The 18,854-nt window shown below is 48.4% G+C and overlaps 1 protein-coding gene across 3 annotated transcripts in view; it reads left to right on the top strand.

Annotated features, from left to right (window-relative positions):
* Window positions 1-18,854, top strand: part of PIGU (phosphatidylinositol glycan anchor biosynthesis class U) — a 54,437-nt gene that overhangs the window by 14,380 nt on the left and 21,203 nt on the right. For 2 of the 3 annotated variants that reach the window (XM_056548728.1, XM_056548727.1), the window contains exons 2-3: window positions 18,001-18,060; window positions 18,165-18,227. In XM_056548728.1, coding sequence (XP_056404703.1) covers window positions 18,001-18,060; window positions 18,165-18,227 — 123 coding nt within the window. Of the gene's footprint in view, window positions 1-11,616; window positions 12,059-15,474; window positions 15,540-18,000; window positions 18,061-18,164; window positions 18,228-18,854 lie in introns of those variants that run through there. The other variant, XM_056548726.1, reaches the window with a different exon arrangement.

Here is an 18,854-nt window from a genome sequence, read left to right on the forward strand (position 1 = left end):
TGTGGGAGAGGCGACCCTAGGTGTGAATACTACCTCTCCTCCTTTGACCATGCCGGTTCAAGTTTATACTCCGGCCAAGTCATCTTTCTCCGATTCTGCCTTTTTGGACTCTGGTGGTGCTGGATATTTTATTGATGCCTCCTTGGTCCATAAACATCGTCTCCCTGTGTCTCGGCTTCCTACGCCTTTGTACATTTCTTCTGTCAATGGAGAAAACTTAAACTGTACAGTGCTATTTCTGATTGCAACCTCTCATTATGCAAGTGGGCGTGTTACATAAGGAAAACATTTTGTTCTATGTGCTACCTTATTGTACTTCAAAGCTTCTTCTCTGTCTTCCTTGGCTTCAACGTCACACTCAACTACTCGAGGTCATCCGCTGGGGACCTTATTGCCAAAATAACTGTCTAGAGTATACCCTGCTTAAGTTTTTCTCACCGCCTTCTTCTATGCCAAGGCCTGCCTCTTCCATATCAAGATTATTCAGACATATTCTGTGAAAAGCAGGCCGAGATTCTTCCACCACATCGTCCCTACAACTATCCCATTTACTTACTGCCTGGGACCACGCCTCTCCTTTATCAATTCCTGAGACACAAGCCATGGCAAAATATATTCAAGAGAACCTCCAGAAGGGCTTTATCCGAAAGTTCTCTTCTCCTGCCGGAGCTGGATTCTCCTTTGTAGGGAAGAAGGCTGGTTCTCTCCGTCCTTGCATTGACTACAGGGGACTAAACAAGATTACGATCAAAAATCGCTATCCTCTTCCTTTGATTTCTGAACTTTTTGATCGTCTTCGGGGAGCCAAGGTCTTCTCCAGGTTGGATTTGAAGGGAGCATATAATCTTATTCTTATCCATGAAAGGAGACGAATGGAAGTATCTCGTGATGCCTTTCGGTCTCTGTAACACTCCAGCAGTCTTCCAAGAATTTGTCATCAATATCTTCCGAGATCTTCTCTACACGTGTGTTGTTGTGTACCTTGATGACCTCTTGATCTTCCCACCCAACTTCGAGGAGCATCGCTCTCATGTCCGTCTGGTCCTACAGCGCCTCTGGGAGAATCATATTTATGTCAAACTTGAGAAATGCCTATTCGAGAGATCAAGTCTGCCGTTCCTGGGTTACATTGTTTCCCATGAAGGTCTTCAGATGGAGCCTGACAAACTGACTGCTGTGTTGAATTGGCCTCATCCTACCATTCTATGGGCTATTCAACGTTTTCTTGGGTTTGCCAATTATTATCTTCAGTTCATACCCCATTTTTCTTCCTTGGTTGCTCCAATTGTGACTCTCTCACTAAGAAAAACTGTAACCCTAAGTCTTGGCCTCCTGAGGCCGAAGAGGTCTTTACTTGCTTAACCCTTTAAGGTCTGAACGTTTTTCCGTTTTTGCACTTTCGTTTTTTCCTCCTTTCAAAAATCATAACCCTTTCAATTTTGCACCTAAAAAATCCATATGATGGGTTATGTTTTGCACCACTAATTTTACTTTGTAATGACATCAGTCATTTTACCCAAAAATCTACGGCAAAACAGAAAAAAAAATAATTGTGCGACAAAATTGAAGAAAAAAACGCCATTTTGTAAATTTTGGGGTCTTCTGTTTCTACGCAGTACATTTTTCGGTAAAAATGACACCTTATCTTTATTCTATAGGTCCATACAATTAAAATGATACCCTACTTATATAGGTTTGATTTTGTCGTACTTCTGGAAAAAATCATAACTGCATGCAGGAAAATTTATACTGTCACGCACGTGGATGTAGGCTGTCATGAAGCAGATGACTCGGACCGTATCGGGGAGTGGAGTCTAAGGTGCCGCTGGTTTTCACCAGAGCCCGCCTTTGGTCGCTACCCCCGACACAGCTCGACCACACAGGTAACTGGGCAAGGCGAGGTACTGTAGGATGAGGCTGTAGCGTAGTCAAACGTAGCAGAAGGTCAAGGCAGGCGGCAAAGGTTCGTAGTAAAAAAACGAAGCAGGAAGGTCTGGATACACGGGAATGGCAAAACAGGCAATGGGAACGCTTTCTCTCAAATCTTTAGTGCAAATGGCACTGAAGATCCGGCAGGGGTGTGTGGGAGATGCAGCACCTTATAATGTGCTGTCAAGTGCGTTTACTAATTATGAGCGTACTGTGGCTTTAAATTTCAAAGCTTCGGCACGTGCGCGCCCTAAGGGACGGGTACGCGCGCCGGAGCTGAGAGAGTGAGGAAGCTGCAGGAGCGGGACTAGGTGAGCGACGGGTCAGGGTTTGCATGCGGGCGCATCCCGCGACACGAAACCCGACCCCGCCGGTGGTCGGGGGCACTGCGCTCCCAGCCGGTGCTTGTGGCCAGGGCGCAGTGTGTAACAGTACCCCCCCCCTTTGGTCTCCCCCTCTTTTTACGGCTCAAGAATCTTTTGAGAAGATCTTGATCTAAGATGTTATCCTGTGGTTCCCAAGACCTCTCCTCTGGTCCAAACCCCTCCCAATCTACTAGAAAGAAGCGTTTTCCTCTGATGAATTTGGAGTCTAGAATTTCTTTGACCAAATATACATCCGAGGTACTCGAAATGGGAGTAGGTGAAATGTCCTTTTTTGAGAAGCGGTTATAGATGACGGGTTTCAAGAGGGAGCCATGAAAAGAATTTGGGATCCGAAGGGAGATGAGGAGAATAAGCCACTGGATTTAGGCTTTTCTTGACTTTGTAAGGACCCAAAAAGCGTGGACCCAGTTTGTAACAGGGTACTTTGAAGCGTATGTATTTAGATGACAACCACACCTTGTCCCCGGGTGAGTATTCAGGAGGAGGACGCCTTTTCTTGTCCGCTTGAAATTTCATACGGGTCATGGCACGAAGAAGGGAGAGACGAGTCTTCTTCCAGATGGAGGAGAAGTTCCGTACAAGTTCGTCCGCCGCCATAGGGACACCGGAGGGAGTAGACAAGGACAAAGGTGGACGAGGAGGGAGTCCATAGATTACAAAGAAAGGTGAAGATCCTGTGGATTTGGTATCCTTATGGTTATATGAATACTCTGCCCAGGGTAGTAGATCAGCCCAGTCATCTTGGCTTGCAGAAACAAAGTGACGAAGGTAATCTCCCAAGACTTGATTCACCCTCTCAAATTGACCATTAAATTGGTGATGATAGGCAGAGGAGAAATCCAGTTTAACTTGAAGATGTGAGCAGAGTGCCCTCCAGAATTTGGAAACGAACTGGACTCCCCGGTCAGAAACAATATGTTTCGGTAGTCCATGGAGACGGAAGATATGGGAAAGGAACTGTTTTGCGAGTTGAGGAGCAGATGGTAGACCAGACAAGGGCACAAAGTGAGCCATTTTAGAAAATCGGTCCACAACTACCCAAATTTCCGTATTGCCGTTAGAAGAAGGTCTGTAATAAAGTCCATAGCAATGTTAGTCCAGGGCAGGCCAGGAACAGGTAAAGGATGTAGAAGATCGGCTGGCTTGGCGTGTGGTGTTTTGTCCCGGGCACAGACTGGGCAGAAACGAGCAAAGTCTGTGTCATCCCTTTTCAGAGTGGGCCACCAATACTGTTGGGATATTAGTTGCAAGGATTTACAGATACCGGCATGACCAGCCAACAAGAGAGGAATGGCCCCATTTCAAGACTCGGGGTCTCAGATCAATAGATAAATAAGTCTTCCTGGGGGAAGATGCCGAATACTTGCTGGTGCTGCGGAAATAAGACAATCGGGAGAAACAATATGTTGAAGATGTGATTCCAGGTCTTGTACTTCAGAAGATCTTGATAGAGTGTCAGCTCGAAGATTCTTCTCTGCTGGACAGAAATGAATAAAAAAATTTAACCTGGAGAAGAATAGGGACCAGTGAGCCTGACGAGGGTTGAGACGTTGGACAGACTGAAGATAGAGTAGATTCTTGTGATCCGTGTAGATGGTAATTGGATGCACAGAGACCTCTAAGAGATGTTGCCATTCTTCCAAGGCCAACTTAATAGCCAGGAGCTCACAATCTCCTATAGTATAATTTCTCTCCACTGGAGAGAAAGTCTTAGAGAAAAATCCGTAAGTCACAGTCCAGCCCTTGGAAGATCTTTGTGTCAAGACTGCTCCTGCACCAACTGAAGATGCATCCACCTCCAAAGTAAATGGCTTGTCCGGATCCGGTCTTGAAAACACCAGAGCAGAAGCGAAGGCAGACTTTAAATGCTTGAAGGCTTCCTCGGCCTCTGGAGTCCAGGCCTTGGGATTGGCAGTTTTCTTGGCAAGGGACACGATGGGGGCAACAAAGGTGAATTAGTGGGGAATAAACTGCCGGTAATAATTGGCAAAGCCAAGGAAGCACTGAATCGCTTTCAGACCAGAAGGTTGAGGCCACTCTAGTACAGCAGATAATTTGTTAGGATCCATTTGAAGTCCTTGACTGGTAACAATGTACCCCAGAAACGGTAGACTGGTCTTTTCAAAAGTACACTTTTCAAGTTTTGCATAGAGTTGGCTGTCTTAGAGATGCTGTAAAACTTGACGGAGATGGAGACGATGAGTGTAAAGATTGGGCGAATAGATGGGAATGTCATCCAAATAGACAACGACACAGGAGTAGAGAAGGTCCCGAAAAATTTAATTGACAAACTCCTGGAAGACTGCTGGAGCATTACATAGTCCGAATGGCATAACAAGATACTCAAAATATCCGTCTCTAGTATTAAACGCAGTCTTCCACTCGTCCCCTTCTCTTATACGGATCAAATTATAGGCACCACAGAGATCCAGTTTGGAGAAAATCCTGGCACCTCTCAGCCGATCAAACAATTCCAAGATTAAAGGAAGGGGATAACGATTTTTTACTGTAATTTTATTCAGTCCTCGGTAGTCGATGCAAGGACGCAACGACCCATACTTTTTTTCCACGAAGAAGAACCCGGTTCCGGCAGGAGAAGAGGATTTCCTGATGAATCCCTTCTGAAGATTCTCCTGGATGGCCTGGGTTTCAGAAACTGACAAGGGGTAAATTCGGCCCCTGGGAGGTGTGGTGCCAGGCAGTAAATCAATGGGACAATCGTATGGACGATGTGGAGGCAAGACTTAAGCTTGCTTTTCACTGAAGACATCAGCAAAGTCCTGGAGGAACGAAGGTAAACCTGGCAGAAGACTAGATGAAGGTTTCAACTTGGTCACACGTATATGTATACAATGGTTGTTGCAGTACGGGCCCCAGCGAAGAACTTCTCCAATTTTCCAATCAAGCTGCAGAGCATGGAGTTGCAACCATGGCAGGCCAGGCAATAGAGGAGAAGTGCAGTGTGGGAGAACGTAGAAAGACATGTTCTCCCTATGGGAGACTCCGACTTGCATAGATAATGGTTCTGTGCGATATAGCCTTTCTCCATTGACTGTAGAGATATACAGTGGTTTCAAGAGGCGGGACACCAGCAGATGATACCTATGTGTGGTAAGCTTGTGGGGGTGTAGGGTATATGGGGTGTAGCTGTGCAGTAACTAAAGGGTGCTGGTTTAACCCTTAACTGTCGTGACGCCAGGGTGAGGGCTCCTCTGTATATGCTTGTCCTATCGCCACCTGTCCCTAGAGCGATAGGGAGGTATAATAAAGGAATGTCCACAACCGTTGGTTTCAGAAAACTGTCGTAACTTTTACTGCAGGTTTTATGCAGAATCAAACAGGAACAGTCTTTGTACAATCAGAGTCTATGAGGATCCTGACAGTTGTTTGGGGCTTTGAGAGTTTTAAGTTCAGGAGATTTATATGCGCTGTTCTGCTGGATTTAGGGGAGTTTAGGTCCAGCAGTCAGATTTAAGCGTGGAGAGGTGGAATTCACACCTAGGGAGGCCTCTCCAACAAACCCTAGGTGCGAGCGTTTCCCTGTGGCTGAGGACGCAGAGGACAGTCTTTATGGATGTGGTATGCACTGGCGCAGTATAGGCATAGATTTTTGGTTCATCGGCGAGTTCTTTCCTGCGGGGTCAGGCGAGACCGATCCACATCCACTTGCACAGCCTCCACTGCGGGAGGCAACATAGTAGGTTGCGAAGGTTACTGGAAGACTGGTGCCAGACGAGGAAAGCGCCGAGGTCGTGCAGATTCCCTTTCTTGTCACAGTTCCTCTCGTCGCTCAGAGAAACGGATATCAATCCGGGATGCCAATTGTATAAGTTCATTCAGGTTAGATGGCAATTCCTGGGCAGCGAGGACATACTTAATTTGACTTGATTGTCCTCTCTTGAAAGTAATGGAGAGAGCTTCATTATTCCAAGACAACTCCGACGCCAGGATCCGGAACCGGATGGCATACTCGCCCACAGTGGAGTTGCCCTGGGAAAGAATCAGCAAAGCTATCTCAGCAGAGGAAGCTCGGGCAGGTTCTTCAAAGACTGTGCGAAATTCCATCAGGAATGGCTGGAGATTGGTAGTGATAGCATCACTGCGATCCCACAGCGGAGTTGCCCAGGCCAAGGTCCTACCAGATAGGAGACTGATGACGAAGGCTACCTTTGCTCGTTCCGTGGAGAACTGGTCCACTATGAGCTCAATGTGCATGGAGCACTGCGTCACGAAACCACGACAGGACTTGGGATCCCCCTCAAACTTCTGGAAGCGACAGAGTTTGGTTCTGGAGGAGACTGCAGCTGCGGGAGGCTGTACTGGAGCTGGAGGAGGCTGTGGCAGGTGCTGCTGGGCAGATAGCAACTGCTGCATCATGGCGGATAGCTGGTTAAGCTGCTGTGCTTGCTGGGCCAACTGCTGAGACTGAAGCGCAACAATAGAAGCAAGGTCCGTTTTGTCAGGCAGAGGAACCCCAGTTGGATCCATGGCCCGATCTTGCTGTCATGCACCTGGATGTAGGCTGTCATGAAGCTGGAAGTGGATCCTCCACCTGTGGGGCAGAGGACTCAGACCGTATCGGGGAGCGGAGTCTAAGGTGCCGCTGGTTTTCACCAGAGTCCGCTGCAAGGCAGGATGGGCTTACTGCAACAGGCGACACCCAGGTCGCTACCCCCGACAGGGCTCGACCACGCAGGTAACTGGGCAAGGCAAGGTTCCGTAGGATGAGGCTGTAGCGTAGTCAAACATAGCAGAAGGTCAAGGCAGGCGGCAAAGGTTCATAGTCAAAAAACGTAGCAGGAAGGTCTGGATACATGGGAATGGTAAATCAGGCAATGGGAATGCTCTCTTTCTTAGGCAAATGGCACTGAAGATCTGGAAGGGGGGGGAGGGGCAGCAACTTATAATGTGCTGTCAGGTGCGTTTACTAATTATGGGCGTACTGGCCCTTTAAATTTTAAAGCTCTTGCGCACGCGCCCTTAGGGACGAGGACGCTTGCGCCGGAGCTGAGAGAGTGAGGAAGCTGCAGGAGCAGGACTAGGTGAGTGATGGGCCAGGGTTCGCATGGGGGCGCGTCCCGCGATGCCAATCCCGGCCCCGCCGACGGTCGGGGACACGGGGACGCTGCGCTCCCGGCCGGTGCTTCCGGCCGGGGCGCAGTGTGTAACATATTTGTTTAAAATTGTCATCTTCTGACCCCTATTTTGGAATTTGGATTTTTTTTTGCGTGTACGCCAATGACCGTGCGGTTTAAAGGGGTATTCCAGGCAAAACCTTTTTTTTATATATATCAACTGGCTCCGGAAAGTTAAACAGATTTGTAAATTACTTCTATTAAAAAATCTTAATCCTTCCAGTAGTTATTAGCTTCTGAAGTTTTCTGTCTAACTGCTCAATGATGATGTCACGTCCCGGGACGTGAGTCATCAGAGAGCAGTTAGACAGAAAACAACAGCTCAACTTCAGAAGCTAATAACTATTGGAAGGATTAAGATTTTTTAATATAAGTAATTTACAAATCTGTTTAACTTTCCGGAGCCAGTTGATATATAAAAAAAAAAGTTTTGGCCTGGAATAACCTTTTAATTAACTATATATTTTTATAATTCGGACATTTCCACACATGTTTATTTTCATTTTCAATGTTTTTTTTTTTTTTTAAATGGGAAAAGGGGGGGGGGGTGATTCAAACTTTTATTAGGGAAGGGGTTAAATGATCTTTATTAACTTTTTTTTCCACACTTTTTTTTTGCAATGTTATAGCTCCCATAGGAGACTATAATACTGATCACACTGATCTCTTACATTGATCAATGGTTTCTCATAGCAAACCATTGATCGATGATTCTGCCGCTTGACTGCTCATGCCTGGATCTCAGGCACTGAGCAGTCATTCGGCGATTGGACACCCGGAGGCAGGTAGGTATACCCTCCTTGTGTCCTACAGCTGTTGGCGACTTCACCGCAGCGGTCTCGAACAGCCCCCTGAGCTAGCCGGGAGCAGTTTAGTTTCACTTTAGATTAACTATGAACGCCGTGTCTAAAGGGTTAATAGCGTGGGGCACCGGGATCAGTGCCGCACGCTATTAGCCATTGCTAGGTGCCGGGCCCGATCCGCTATGACGCGGGGCCACGTCGTGGTCTTGCGATATAGATCAGGAGCGGACTCAGGGTGTAAAGGTACGCCCTGTGTCCTTAAGGAGTTAAAGTCTGCATTTGCACCCGTCCTTTCTAGACCAGATCCAGAAAACCCCTTTGCTTTGGAAGTGAGAGCATCATCCGTAGGAGCAGGTGCGGTTTTTACTCAGAAAAACTCCAAGGGCAAGATTGTAACCTGTAGATTCTTCTCTAAGACTTTCTCGCCTGCTGAGAGGACTACTCTATTGGAGATCAGGAAAATGTCTTGTGGACAGATAAGACCAGGATAGAGCTTTTTGGTAAAGCCCATCATTCTACTATTTACCGAAGATGGAATGAGGCCTACAAAGAAAAGAACACGGTACCTACAGTGACATATGGTGGAGGTCAGTGATGTTTTGGGTTGTTTTGCTGCCTCTGGCACTGGGGGCCTTGAATGTGTACAAGGCATCATGAAATCTGAGGATTACCAATGGATTTTGGGTCGCACTGTACAGCCCAGTGTCAGAAAGCTGGGTTTGCGTCCGAGATCTTGGGTCTTCCAGCAGGACAATGACCCCAAACATACGTCAAAAAGCCCCCAGAAATGGACGACAACAAAGTGCTGGAGAGTTCTGAAGTGTCAGCAATGAGTCCAGATCTAAATCCCATTGATCACGTGTGGAGAGATCTTAAAATTGCTTTTGGGAAAAGGCGCCTTCCAATAAGAGAGACCTGGAGCAGTTTGTAAAGGAAGATCGGTCCAACATTCCGGCTGAGAGGTGTAAGAAGCTTATTGATGGTTATAGAAAGAGTGGTCCAACATTCCGGCTGAGAGGTGTAAGAAGCTTATTGATGGTTATAGAAAGACACTGATTTCAGTCATTGTTTCCAAAGGGTGTGCAACCAAATATTAAGTTAAGTGTGCCAATAATTTTGTCCAGCCCATTTTATGGAGTTTGGTGACATTATGTCCAATTTGCATTTCTCCTCCCTTTTATGGTTTAGTTTCAATACACACAAAGGGAATAAACATGTGTATAGCCAACATTTACGGCCATGACTGTACATGTCATTTTTGACATTTTCCTGACGTATCCATGCCTTGGAGACACCAATCATGCTGTAAACAAGGCCTAAACTGTGCCAGATTGGTTTAAAAAGTGAAACGGCAAAGAATTTTCAAAATAATTTTTAGTTGTTTGCACTATGTGTGCAAATTTATTCATTTTTTTTAAAGGGGCAGGGGGTTAAATTGGCAGTCACACCCCCTCCCGTAGACTTTCATTGAGGGGGCAGGGCCCCCGCAATCAGACATCTTATCGCCTATTCTTTGGACAGGGGATAAGATGTCTAGTGGTGGAGTACCCCTTTAATCTTGCTCCCGCTGGATTTTTGACCATTACCACCCACTCTTGCAAGGTGGGGAACCCTCTGTGCCATTTTGTCACCCCTTGTGCCATTTTATCACCCCTGTGGCATTTCATCACTCCCGTGCCATTTCATCAACCCCGTGCCATTTCATCACCCCCTGTGCCATTTCATCACCTCCGTGCCATTTCATCACCCCTTATGCAATTTCATCATCCCTTGTGCCATTTCATCAACCCCGTGCCATTTCATCACCCCCGTGCCATTTCATAACCCCCGTGCCATTTCATCACCCCTTGTGCCATTTCATCACCCCCGTGCCATTTCATCACCCCTTGTGCCATTTCATCACCCCTGTGCCATTTCATCACCCCTGTGCCATTTCATCACCCCTTGTGCCATTTCATCACCCCCGTGCCATTTCATCACCCCCGTGCTATTTCATCACCCCTTGTGCCATTTCATCACCCCTTGTGCCATTTCATCACCCCCGTGCCATTTCATCACCCCTTGTGCCATTTCATCACCCCTGTGCCATTTCATCACCCCTTGTGCCATTTCATCACCCCCGTGCCATTTCATCACCCCATGCAATTTCATCACCCCCGTGCCATTTCATCACCCCTGTGCCATTTCATCACCCCTTGTGCCATTTCATCACCCCCGTGCCATTTCATCACCCCGTGCAATTTCATCACCCCAGTGCCATTTCATCACCCCTTGTGCCATTTCATCACCCCCGTGCCATTTCACCATCCCCTGTGCCATTTCATCGCCCCGTGCCATTTCATCACCCCGTGCCATTTCATCACCCCGTGCCATTTCATCACCCCCGTGCCATTTCATCAGGTGTGCAGGATTTTGCAGGACCTGCCTTATGTTCTGTGGCCACCCGCTCCCAACTGCAACAACCTCATTACAGCCCGCAAGTTTTTTTTTTATCCCGAAGCAGAGCGCCACTCCAGACTCACTGAAAGAATGCACATTATTTCAGTAGAATTCCGCACGGACTGCATTGCTGCCACTGGGGACGGCGCAGACACAATCTCTACTTGGAATATCTCTGGGCAGTTATTCCGTAATGTGAATGCTCCCCTATTGTTGATGTTTTTGAAGCAAAGCTGAAAAAAAACCAGATAAAAATTAATTAATTAAGTTAATAAAACATGTGAGGGTCTCTTCACACAGGCGAAAAACTTCTTTGAGAAAACTGTTCAAAATCATCTGTGATGATTTTCTTGCTGATTTTGGTTCCTTTTACAATGTTACTTTTATTTTGTTGCTTTTGGTGCACTTTCTTCATGCCACTCTTTTTATGTTTTTATATTGCTGATTATAGTGCATTTTTATGTCTCTTTTATTTAGCTGATGCTGGTAGGGTTTTTTATGTTATATTTTGCTAATAATAGAGCAGTTTTTTATGTTGCTCTTATTTTGGCTTTTTTTTAGATTGCTTTCATTTGTGGCCTTTGGTGCGCTTTATAATGTGGCTTTTACTTTTTGCTTTTTTTATGTTGGTTTTTTTTGCCTATTTTGGTGAGGGGTTTTATGTCGCTTTTATTTTGCTTATTTTGGCATCTTTTTCTGTAGCTTTTATTTGGCTATTTTTTGTGCAGTTTATGTCACATTTATTTTGATGATTTTGGTTCAGTTTTTTTATTTTTATTTTGCTGACCGCTTCAAAAACTGACCCATGCTTTAAGCATAAAAAAATGTATTGAAAATAAAGAAATGAAATGACTTGTTTCAGCATTCCCAATTGAAACTTATAGGAGATTCATTTTAGATAAAAACACGCAGTTTTTGACACATCCATAACTGGACAGTTTTAGCCCTTATATAATTTTATTATTTTGTTATTCACAGACTGAACCCCAATAATCTCATCTAGAATATTCCGTCGCCCCATCTTCATTACAGTCAGTTTCGCGCTTTCCACGATATTGTCCCACTTCACCAGCCGTAGTTCTCCATCCCGGAAGTGAGGACGGCCGTGTCGTCTAGGATTGTGGTCATTGTAGTTCCGCTTCCTCCGCTTTACTTGTCTGTGCTGTGACTGCAGAACTACAGGCGCCATGTTTTCCCATGATCCTCCGCGCTGCCCGAGCAGCCTGCTCTGGAAACATGGCGGCGCCGTTGGTCCTGGTGTTGCTGGTGGCGGTTACCGTCAGGGCCGTGCTGTTCCGCTCCGGTCTGGCCGCCTTCATCTCCGAGCGGGTGGAGGTCGTGTCTCCGCTCAACTCCTGGAAGAGAGGTGGGGAGGGCGGCGGCGGCCATGACAGGGGCCGGGTGTACGGGGGTGATGGGAGTGTGAGAGGGGGGGATGACGGGAGTGTTAGAGGAGGAGGGGGGGGATGACGGGAGTGTTAGAGGAGGGGGGGGGGGGATGACGGGAGTGTTAGAGGAGGGAGGGGGGGGATGACGGGAGTGTTAGAGGAGGGAGGGGGGGGATGACGGGAGTGTTAGAGGAGGGAGGGGGGGGTGATGGGAGTGTTAGAGGAGGGAGGGGGGGGATGACGGGAGTGTTAGAGGAGGGAGGGGGGGGATGACGGGAGTGTTAGAGGAGGGAGGGGGGGGGATGACGGGAGTGTTAGAGGAGGGAGGGGGGGGATGACGGGAGTGTTAGAGGAGGGAGGGGGGGGATGACGGGAGTGTTAGAGGAGGGAGGGGGGGGGATGACGGGAGTGTTAGAGGAGGGAGGGGGGGGGATGACGGGAGTGTTAGAGGAGGGAGGGGGGGATGACGGGAGTGTTAGAGGAGGGAGGGGGGGGATGACGGGAGTGTTAGAGGAGGGAGGGGGGGATGACGGGAGTGTTAGAGGAGGGAGGGGGGGATGACGGGAGTGTTAGAGGAGGGAGGGGGGGATGACGGGAGTGTTAGAGGAGGGAGGGGGGGATGACGGGAGTGTTAGAGGAGGGAGGGGGGGGATGACGGGAGTGTTAGAGGAGGGAGGGGGGGATGACGGGAGTGTTAGAGGAGGGAGGGGGGGGGATGACGGGAGTGTTAGAGGAGGGAGGGGGGGGATGACGGGAGTGTTAGAGGAGGGAGGGGGGGGATGACGGGAGTGTTAGAGGAGGGAGGGGGGGATGACGGGAGTGTTAGAGGAGGGAGGGGGGGGATGACGGGAGTGTTAGAGGAGGGAGGGGGGGGATGACGGGAGTGTTAGAGGAGGGAGGGGGGGATGACGGGAGTGTTAGAGGAGGGAGGGGGGGGATGACGGGAGTGTTAGAGGAGGGAGGGGGGGGGATGACGGGAGTGTTAGAGGAGGGAGGGGGGGGGATGACGGGAGTGTTAGAGGAGGGAGGGGGGGGGATGACGGGAGTGTTAGAGGAGGGAGGGGGGGGGGATGACGGGAGTGTTAGAGGAGGGAGGGGGGGGGATGACGGGAGTGTTAGAGGAGGGAGGGGGGGGGATGACGGGAGTGTTAGAGGAGGGAGGGGGGGGGATGACGGGAGTGTTAGAGGAGGGAGGGGGGGGGATGACGGGAGTGTTAGAGGAGGGAGGGGGGGGATGACGGGAGTGTTAGAGGAGGGAGGGGGGGGGATGACGGGAGTGTTAGAGGAGGGAGGGGGGGGGATGACGGGAGTGTTAGAGGAGGGAGGGGGGGGGATGACGGGAGTGTTAGAGGAGGGAGGGGGGGGATGACGGGAGTGTTAGAGGAGGGAGGGGGGGGTGACGGGAGTGTTAGAGGAGGGAGGGGGGGGAGGTGACGGGAGTGTTAGAGGAGGGAGGGGGGGGATGACGGGAGTGTTAGAGGAGGGAGGGGGGGGGATGACGGGAGTGTTAGAGGAGGGAGGGGGGGGGATGACGGGAGTGTTAGAGGAGGGAGGGGGGGGATGACGGGAGTGTTAGAGGAGGTGGGGGGGATGACGGGAGTGTTAGAGGAGGTGGGGGGGATGACGGGAGTGTTAGAGGAGGTGGGGGGGATGACGGGAGTGTTAGAGGAGGTGGGGGGGATGACGGGAGTGTTAGAGGAGGTGGGGGGGATGACGGGAGTGTTAGAGGAGGGGGGGGGATGACGGGAGTGTTAGAGGAGGGGGGGGGATGACGGGAGTGTTAGAGGAGGGGGGGGGATGACGGGAGTGTTAGAGGAGGGGGGGGGGGGATGACGGGAGTGTTAGAGGAGGGGGGGGGGGATGACGGGAGTGTTAGAGGAGGGGGGGGGGGATGACGGGAGTGTTAGAGGAGGGGGGGGGGATGACGGGAGTGGGAATACTGGGGTGTGAGGGAGGTCATCAGGACCAGCACCAATCGCATGAGTTTATTAAAAATAAAAAAAATTCCAGAAAACTTACCATTGCCTGTGACTTAAAGGGGTACTCCGGAGGAAAACCTTTTTGTTTTTTTTTAAATGAACTGGTGCCAGAAAGTTAAACAGATTTGAAAATGACTTCTATTAAAGAATCTTAATCCTTCCAGTACTTTATAGCAGCTGTATGCTACAGAGGAAATTCTTTGCTTTTTGAATTTCTTTTTTGTCTTGTCCACAGTGCTCTCTGCTGACACCTGATGCCCGTATCAGGAACTGTCCAGAGCAGCATAGGTTTGCTATGGGGATTTTCTCCTGCTCTGGACAGTTCCTGATACGGGCATCAGGTGTCAGCAGAGAGCACTGTGGACAAGACAAAAAAGAAATTCAAAAAGCAAAGAATTTCCTCTGTATCATGCAGCTGCTAAAAAGTACTGTAAGGATTAAGATTTTTTTTAACCTCTTCAGGACACAGGGCATATGGATACGCCCTGCATTCCGAGTCCTTAAGGACACAGGACGTATCCATATGCCCGTGGGAAATCCGGTCCCCACCGCTAGCCGGTTGGAATTGAAAGTAAAACTATCTTTAGTGTGGCAACCACTAGGAAGGCCAAACTGCAACTCCCAGCATGCCCAGACAGCCAAAGTCTGGGCATGCTGGGAGTTGTAGTTTTGCAACATCTGGAGGGTCACAGTTTGGAGACCACTGTTACAGTGGTGCCCAAACGGTAGCCCTCCAGATGTTGCCAAACTACAACTCTCGGCATGCCTCGACTGCCCAGGCATGCTGGGAGTTGTAGTTCTGTAACATCTGTCCCTTCAGATTTAGCAATTTTCATGACATTTTTGATTATTGCTCTACTTTGAAGCCCTTTAATTTTTTCAAAAAGCAAAAATATGTCCATTTTATGAGGCCAACATAGAGTGGACATATTGTATTTGTAAATAAAATTTATTTGGAATATCCATTTTCCTTACAAGCAGAGAGCTTCAAAGTTAGAATAATGCTAAATTTTCAACATTTTCATGAAATTTTGGGATTTTTCACCAAAAAAGGATGCAAGTAATGCCGAAAATAAAGTAGAACATGTCACGAACAAACAATCTCAGAATCAGAATATTCAGTAAAAGCGTTTTTGCGTTATTAATTCGTAAAGTGACAGTGGTCAGAATTGCGAAAAAGGGCTGCGTCCTTAAGGGGTTAATAGAAGTCATTTACAAATCTGTTTAACTTTATGGCACTAGTTCATAAAAAATAAAAATAAATTCCACCGGAGTACCCCATTAATTTTTCCACCGGAGTACCCCTTTAATAGAGAGAAGCTCCAGCTGCCGTGTCCGTTCTGACCTGTAGTCATGGAGGCGCTGTTCTCTATTATCGGGTACAATGTTCCTCATTATAAATGTCTCTCTTGCAGTTGTAGAAGGAATGGCCCTCTTGGACCTGGATGTTTCGCCGTACTCAGGAGACGTCTTCCATGAAGTGAGCGTCCATAGATCTGTCCTCTTCTGTCACGTTTGTACAGTGGTTGCCACTTTGCAGCACACTCCATAGGCTTTTACTTACTGTTCACATTATAAATTGCTCTTGTGTTAGCGGGTACATTAACCCCTTAATGACGCAGGCCGTAAATGTACGTCCTGGGCCGGTGGTACTTAAAGGAGTAGTCCAGTGGTGACCCAGTGGTGAACAACTTATCCCCTATCCTAAGGATAGGGGATAAGTTTGAGATCGCGGGGGGTCCGACCGCTGGGGCCCCCTGCGATCTCCTGTACGGAGCCCCGACAGCCCGCGGGAAGGGGGCGTGTCGACCTCCGCACGAAGCGGCGGCTGACAAGCCCCCTCAATACAACTCTATGGCAGATCCGGAGCGCTGCCTTCGGCAATCTCCGGCTCTGCCATAGAGATGTATTGAGGGCGCGTGTCGGCCGCCGCTACGTGCGGGGGTCAACACCCGGTATCTGGCCGGAGAGCCCGGCCCCCGTACAGAGAGATCGCAGGGGGCCCCAGCGGTCGGACCCCCCGCAATCTCAAACGTATCCCCTATCCTTAGGATAGGGGATAAGTTTTTCACCACTGGACTACCCCTTTAACACACCAGGACGTACATTTACGTCCTGTACATGACCCCGAACTTCGGAGCGATAGCAGCCAGGAACCCGCCGGTAGTGGCCGACATCCTCGATAGCGCGGATGTCTGCCATTAACCCCTCAGATGCCGTGATCAATACAGATTACGGCATCTGCAGCGCTGTGGTCACTAAAATGGATGATCAGTTCGCCCGCAACGCTGTCGCGGAGATGCGATCTTCCAGAACAGCAGATGGACTTCCCCTCACCTGCCTTCCACGGGTCTTCTGTTCTGCATCATGAAACAAAGCTGCTACATTAATGTTAATTATAGAAAGAAATTATTATATAACTAATAACTCTATTAATTTTAAGATTGAGAATGCACACTGCACACCTTGTTAATTTTAGGACACGTACATGCTGCAGCACCCACTACATTTTAAAATGAACGTTGTGGTAAAATAGAATAAGGCACAAAATAATTGTGTAAGAATTTTTACAGACCACGTAAATATCCCGTATGTGGCACTAAAATTTTTCCTTAGAAAAAAGAAACCTCCATAGTAAAACAGCTTCATGCACATTTTGGGGGGGGGGGGGGGGGGTGTAACGTACCGAGACGTTTTTTTTTTGTGGCTTCACTATTGTTTGTGCCTGTTGGTTCTGCGCTGTCTTCCTTCCTGACGTAAACTCCGGCCTCAGCGCAGCAGCGCAAGACTCCGCCCACCAACGTCACAAAATACAGGCTCAGAATGAAACAAAAAAGCCTCCAGAGTACGGATATTCATGGTGCGGCATAGTATGTTTTTAATATATTTTTATTTTTTTTCTGAGGAGGGGGGATGGGTTGTTGCGGGATAGTTGGAGTGCAGCTATTTAGTGCCAGTCAGGTGTCACCCGATGCGGTACGCGTCCCCCCCCCCCCCTCCCACTCCCCCCCCCTCCTCACTCTCTAGTAACGCTACCGGCAATAAAGGGTAGATAAAGAACTTTGACTATTAAAGGGGTACTCCGCCCCTAGACATCTTATCCCCTATCCAAAGGATAGGGGATAAGATGTCAGATCGCCGGGGTCCCGCTGCTGAGGACCCCGGGGATCGCTGCTGCAGCACCCTGCCATCATTACTGCACAGAGCGAGATCACTCTGTACGTAATGACGGGCAATACAGGGGCCGGAGCATCGTTACGTCACGGCTCCGCCCCTCGTGACGTCACGGCTCCGCCCCTCATGACGTCACGGCTCGCCCCCGTCAATACAAGTCTATGGGAAGGGGGCCATAGACTTGCATTAAGGGGACGGGCCGTGATGTCATGAGGGGCGGAGCCATGACGTCACGCTGCTCCAGCCCCTGTATCGCCCGTCATTACGCACAGAGCGATCTCGCTCTGTGCAGTAATGATGGCGGGGTGCCGCAGCGGCGATCCCCGGGGTCCCCAGCAGCGGGACCCTGGCAATCTGACATCTTATCCCCTATCCTTTGGATAGGGGATAAGATGCCAGGGGCAGAGTACCCCTTTAACATAAGGGAAAACTTTTCTGCTTTAAAAAATGCTTTTGTAAACGGGTTTCCCGTGTTTTGCATACGTGCAATTTATTTATTATGGTCGTGCGACTATTTGATAAATACTTTTGCTTACATGCAACCTAAGTTTAAAAAAAAATTCATATAAAAGCCAAACGTCTGAAAAGAATGATAAATATCCTTGATTATGTTTTTGGCCGAAACCATCCTGAAGCACTAGTATCCATTATGGAGACAATGGCGGATGTGAACGCGGTCTTATACGTTTATCTTGTGTCTATTATAAATAAGATTTCCATCATGGCTCCCACAATGCTAACCCCGCTGTCGTCTTCCCTTCCCGCAGACGCCGCTTATTGTTTATCTTTTCCATTTCCTGGTGGATTACTCAGAGATCGTCTTTATGGTGAGTAGACCATGACAAGGAACGTGGACTGTGTTGGTTGTGGCGCCCCCCTATGGTGACCTGAATGTGGGTGTAGGCAATAATGTCTTTTCTTCTCTTCTCAGATTACGGATGCACTTACCGCCGTTGCACTTTATTTGGCAGCCCAAGAATATAACAAAGTGTTGGTAAGATGTATTTCTATGTGTATATTGTTTATGGGCTGGGGGGGGGGGCAGACCACTCTGAGTATGGTAAGTTGAACAGCAAGAGCCCCATACAGGACATTGTAGGGTGTTGCCCATTAGGGCCCCCCATGATCTCCTAAATCAGTGGTCTCCAACCTGCGGACCTCCAGATGTTGCAAAACTACAACTCCCAGCATGCCCGGACAGCCAACGGCTGTCCGGGCATGCTGGGAGTTGTAGTTTTGTAACATCTGGAGGTCCACAGGTTGGAGACCACTGTCCTAAATGGTTCCAGCAGACAGCGCCAAAAATGTACTAACCAATATTTTGTGTTTTTTTTCTTCTTCCTGAGCGCTTTGCCCCCCTTCACCTTTGGAGATTAACAGAAGTGATGGACCAATTTGGCCAATACAATTCAGTAATGTCCTTAAAGGGGTATTCCAGGAAAAACTTTTTTATATATATATATATAATATATACTGGCTCCAGAAAGTTAAACAGATTTGTAAATTACTTCTATTAAAAAATCTTAATCCTTTCAGTACTTATGAGCTTCTGAAGTTAAGGTTGTTCTCTCTGTGCTCTCTGATGACACCTGTCTCGGGAATCGCCCAGTTTAGAAGCAAA

The sequence above is a fragment of the Hyla sarda genome, chromosome 12 (assembly GCF_029499605.1).
Source record: "Hyla sarda isolate aHylSar1 chromosome 12, aHylSar1.hap1, whole genome shotgun sequence".
Taxonomy (NCBI): domain Eukaryota; kingdom Metazoa; phylum Chordata; class Amphibia; order Anura; family Hylidae; genus Hyla; species Hyla sarda.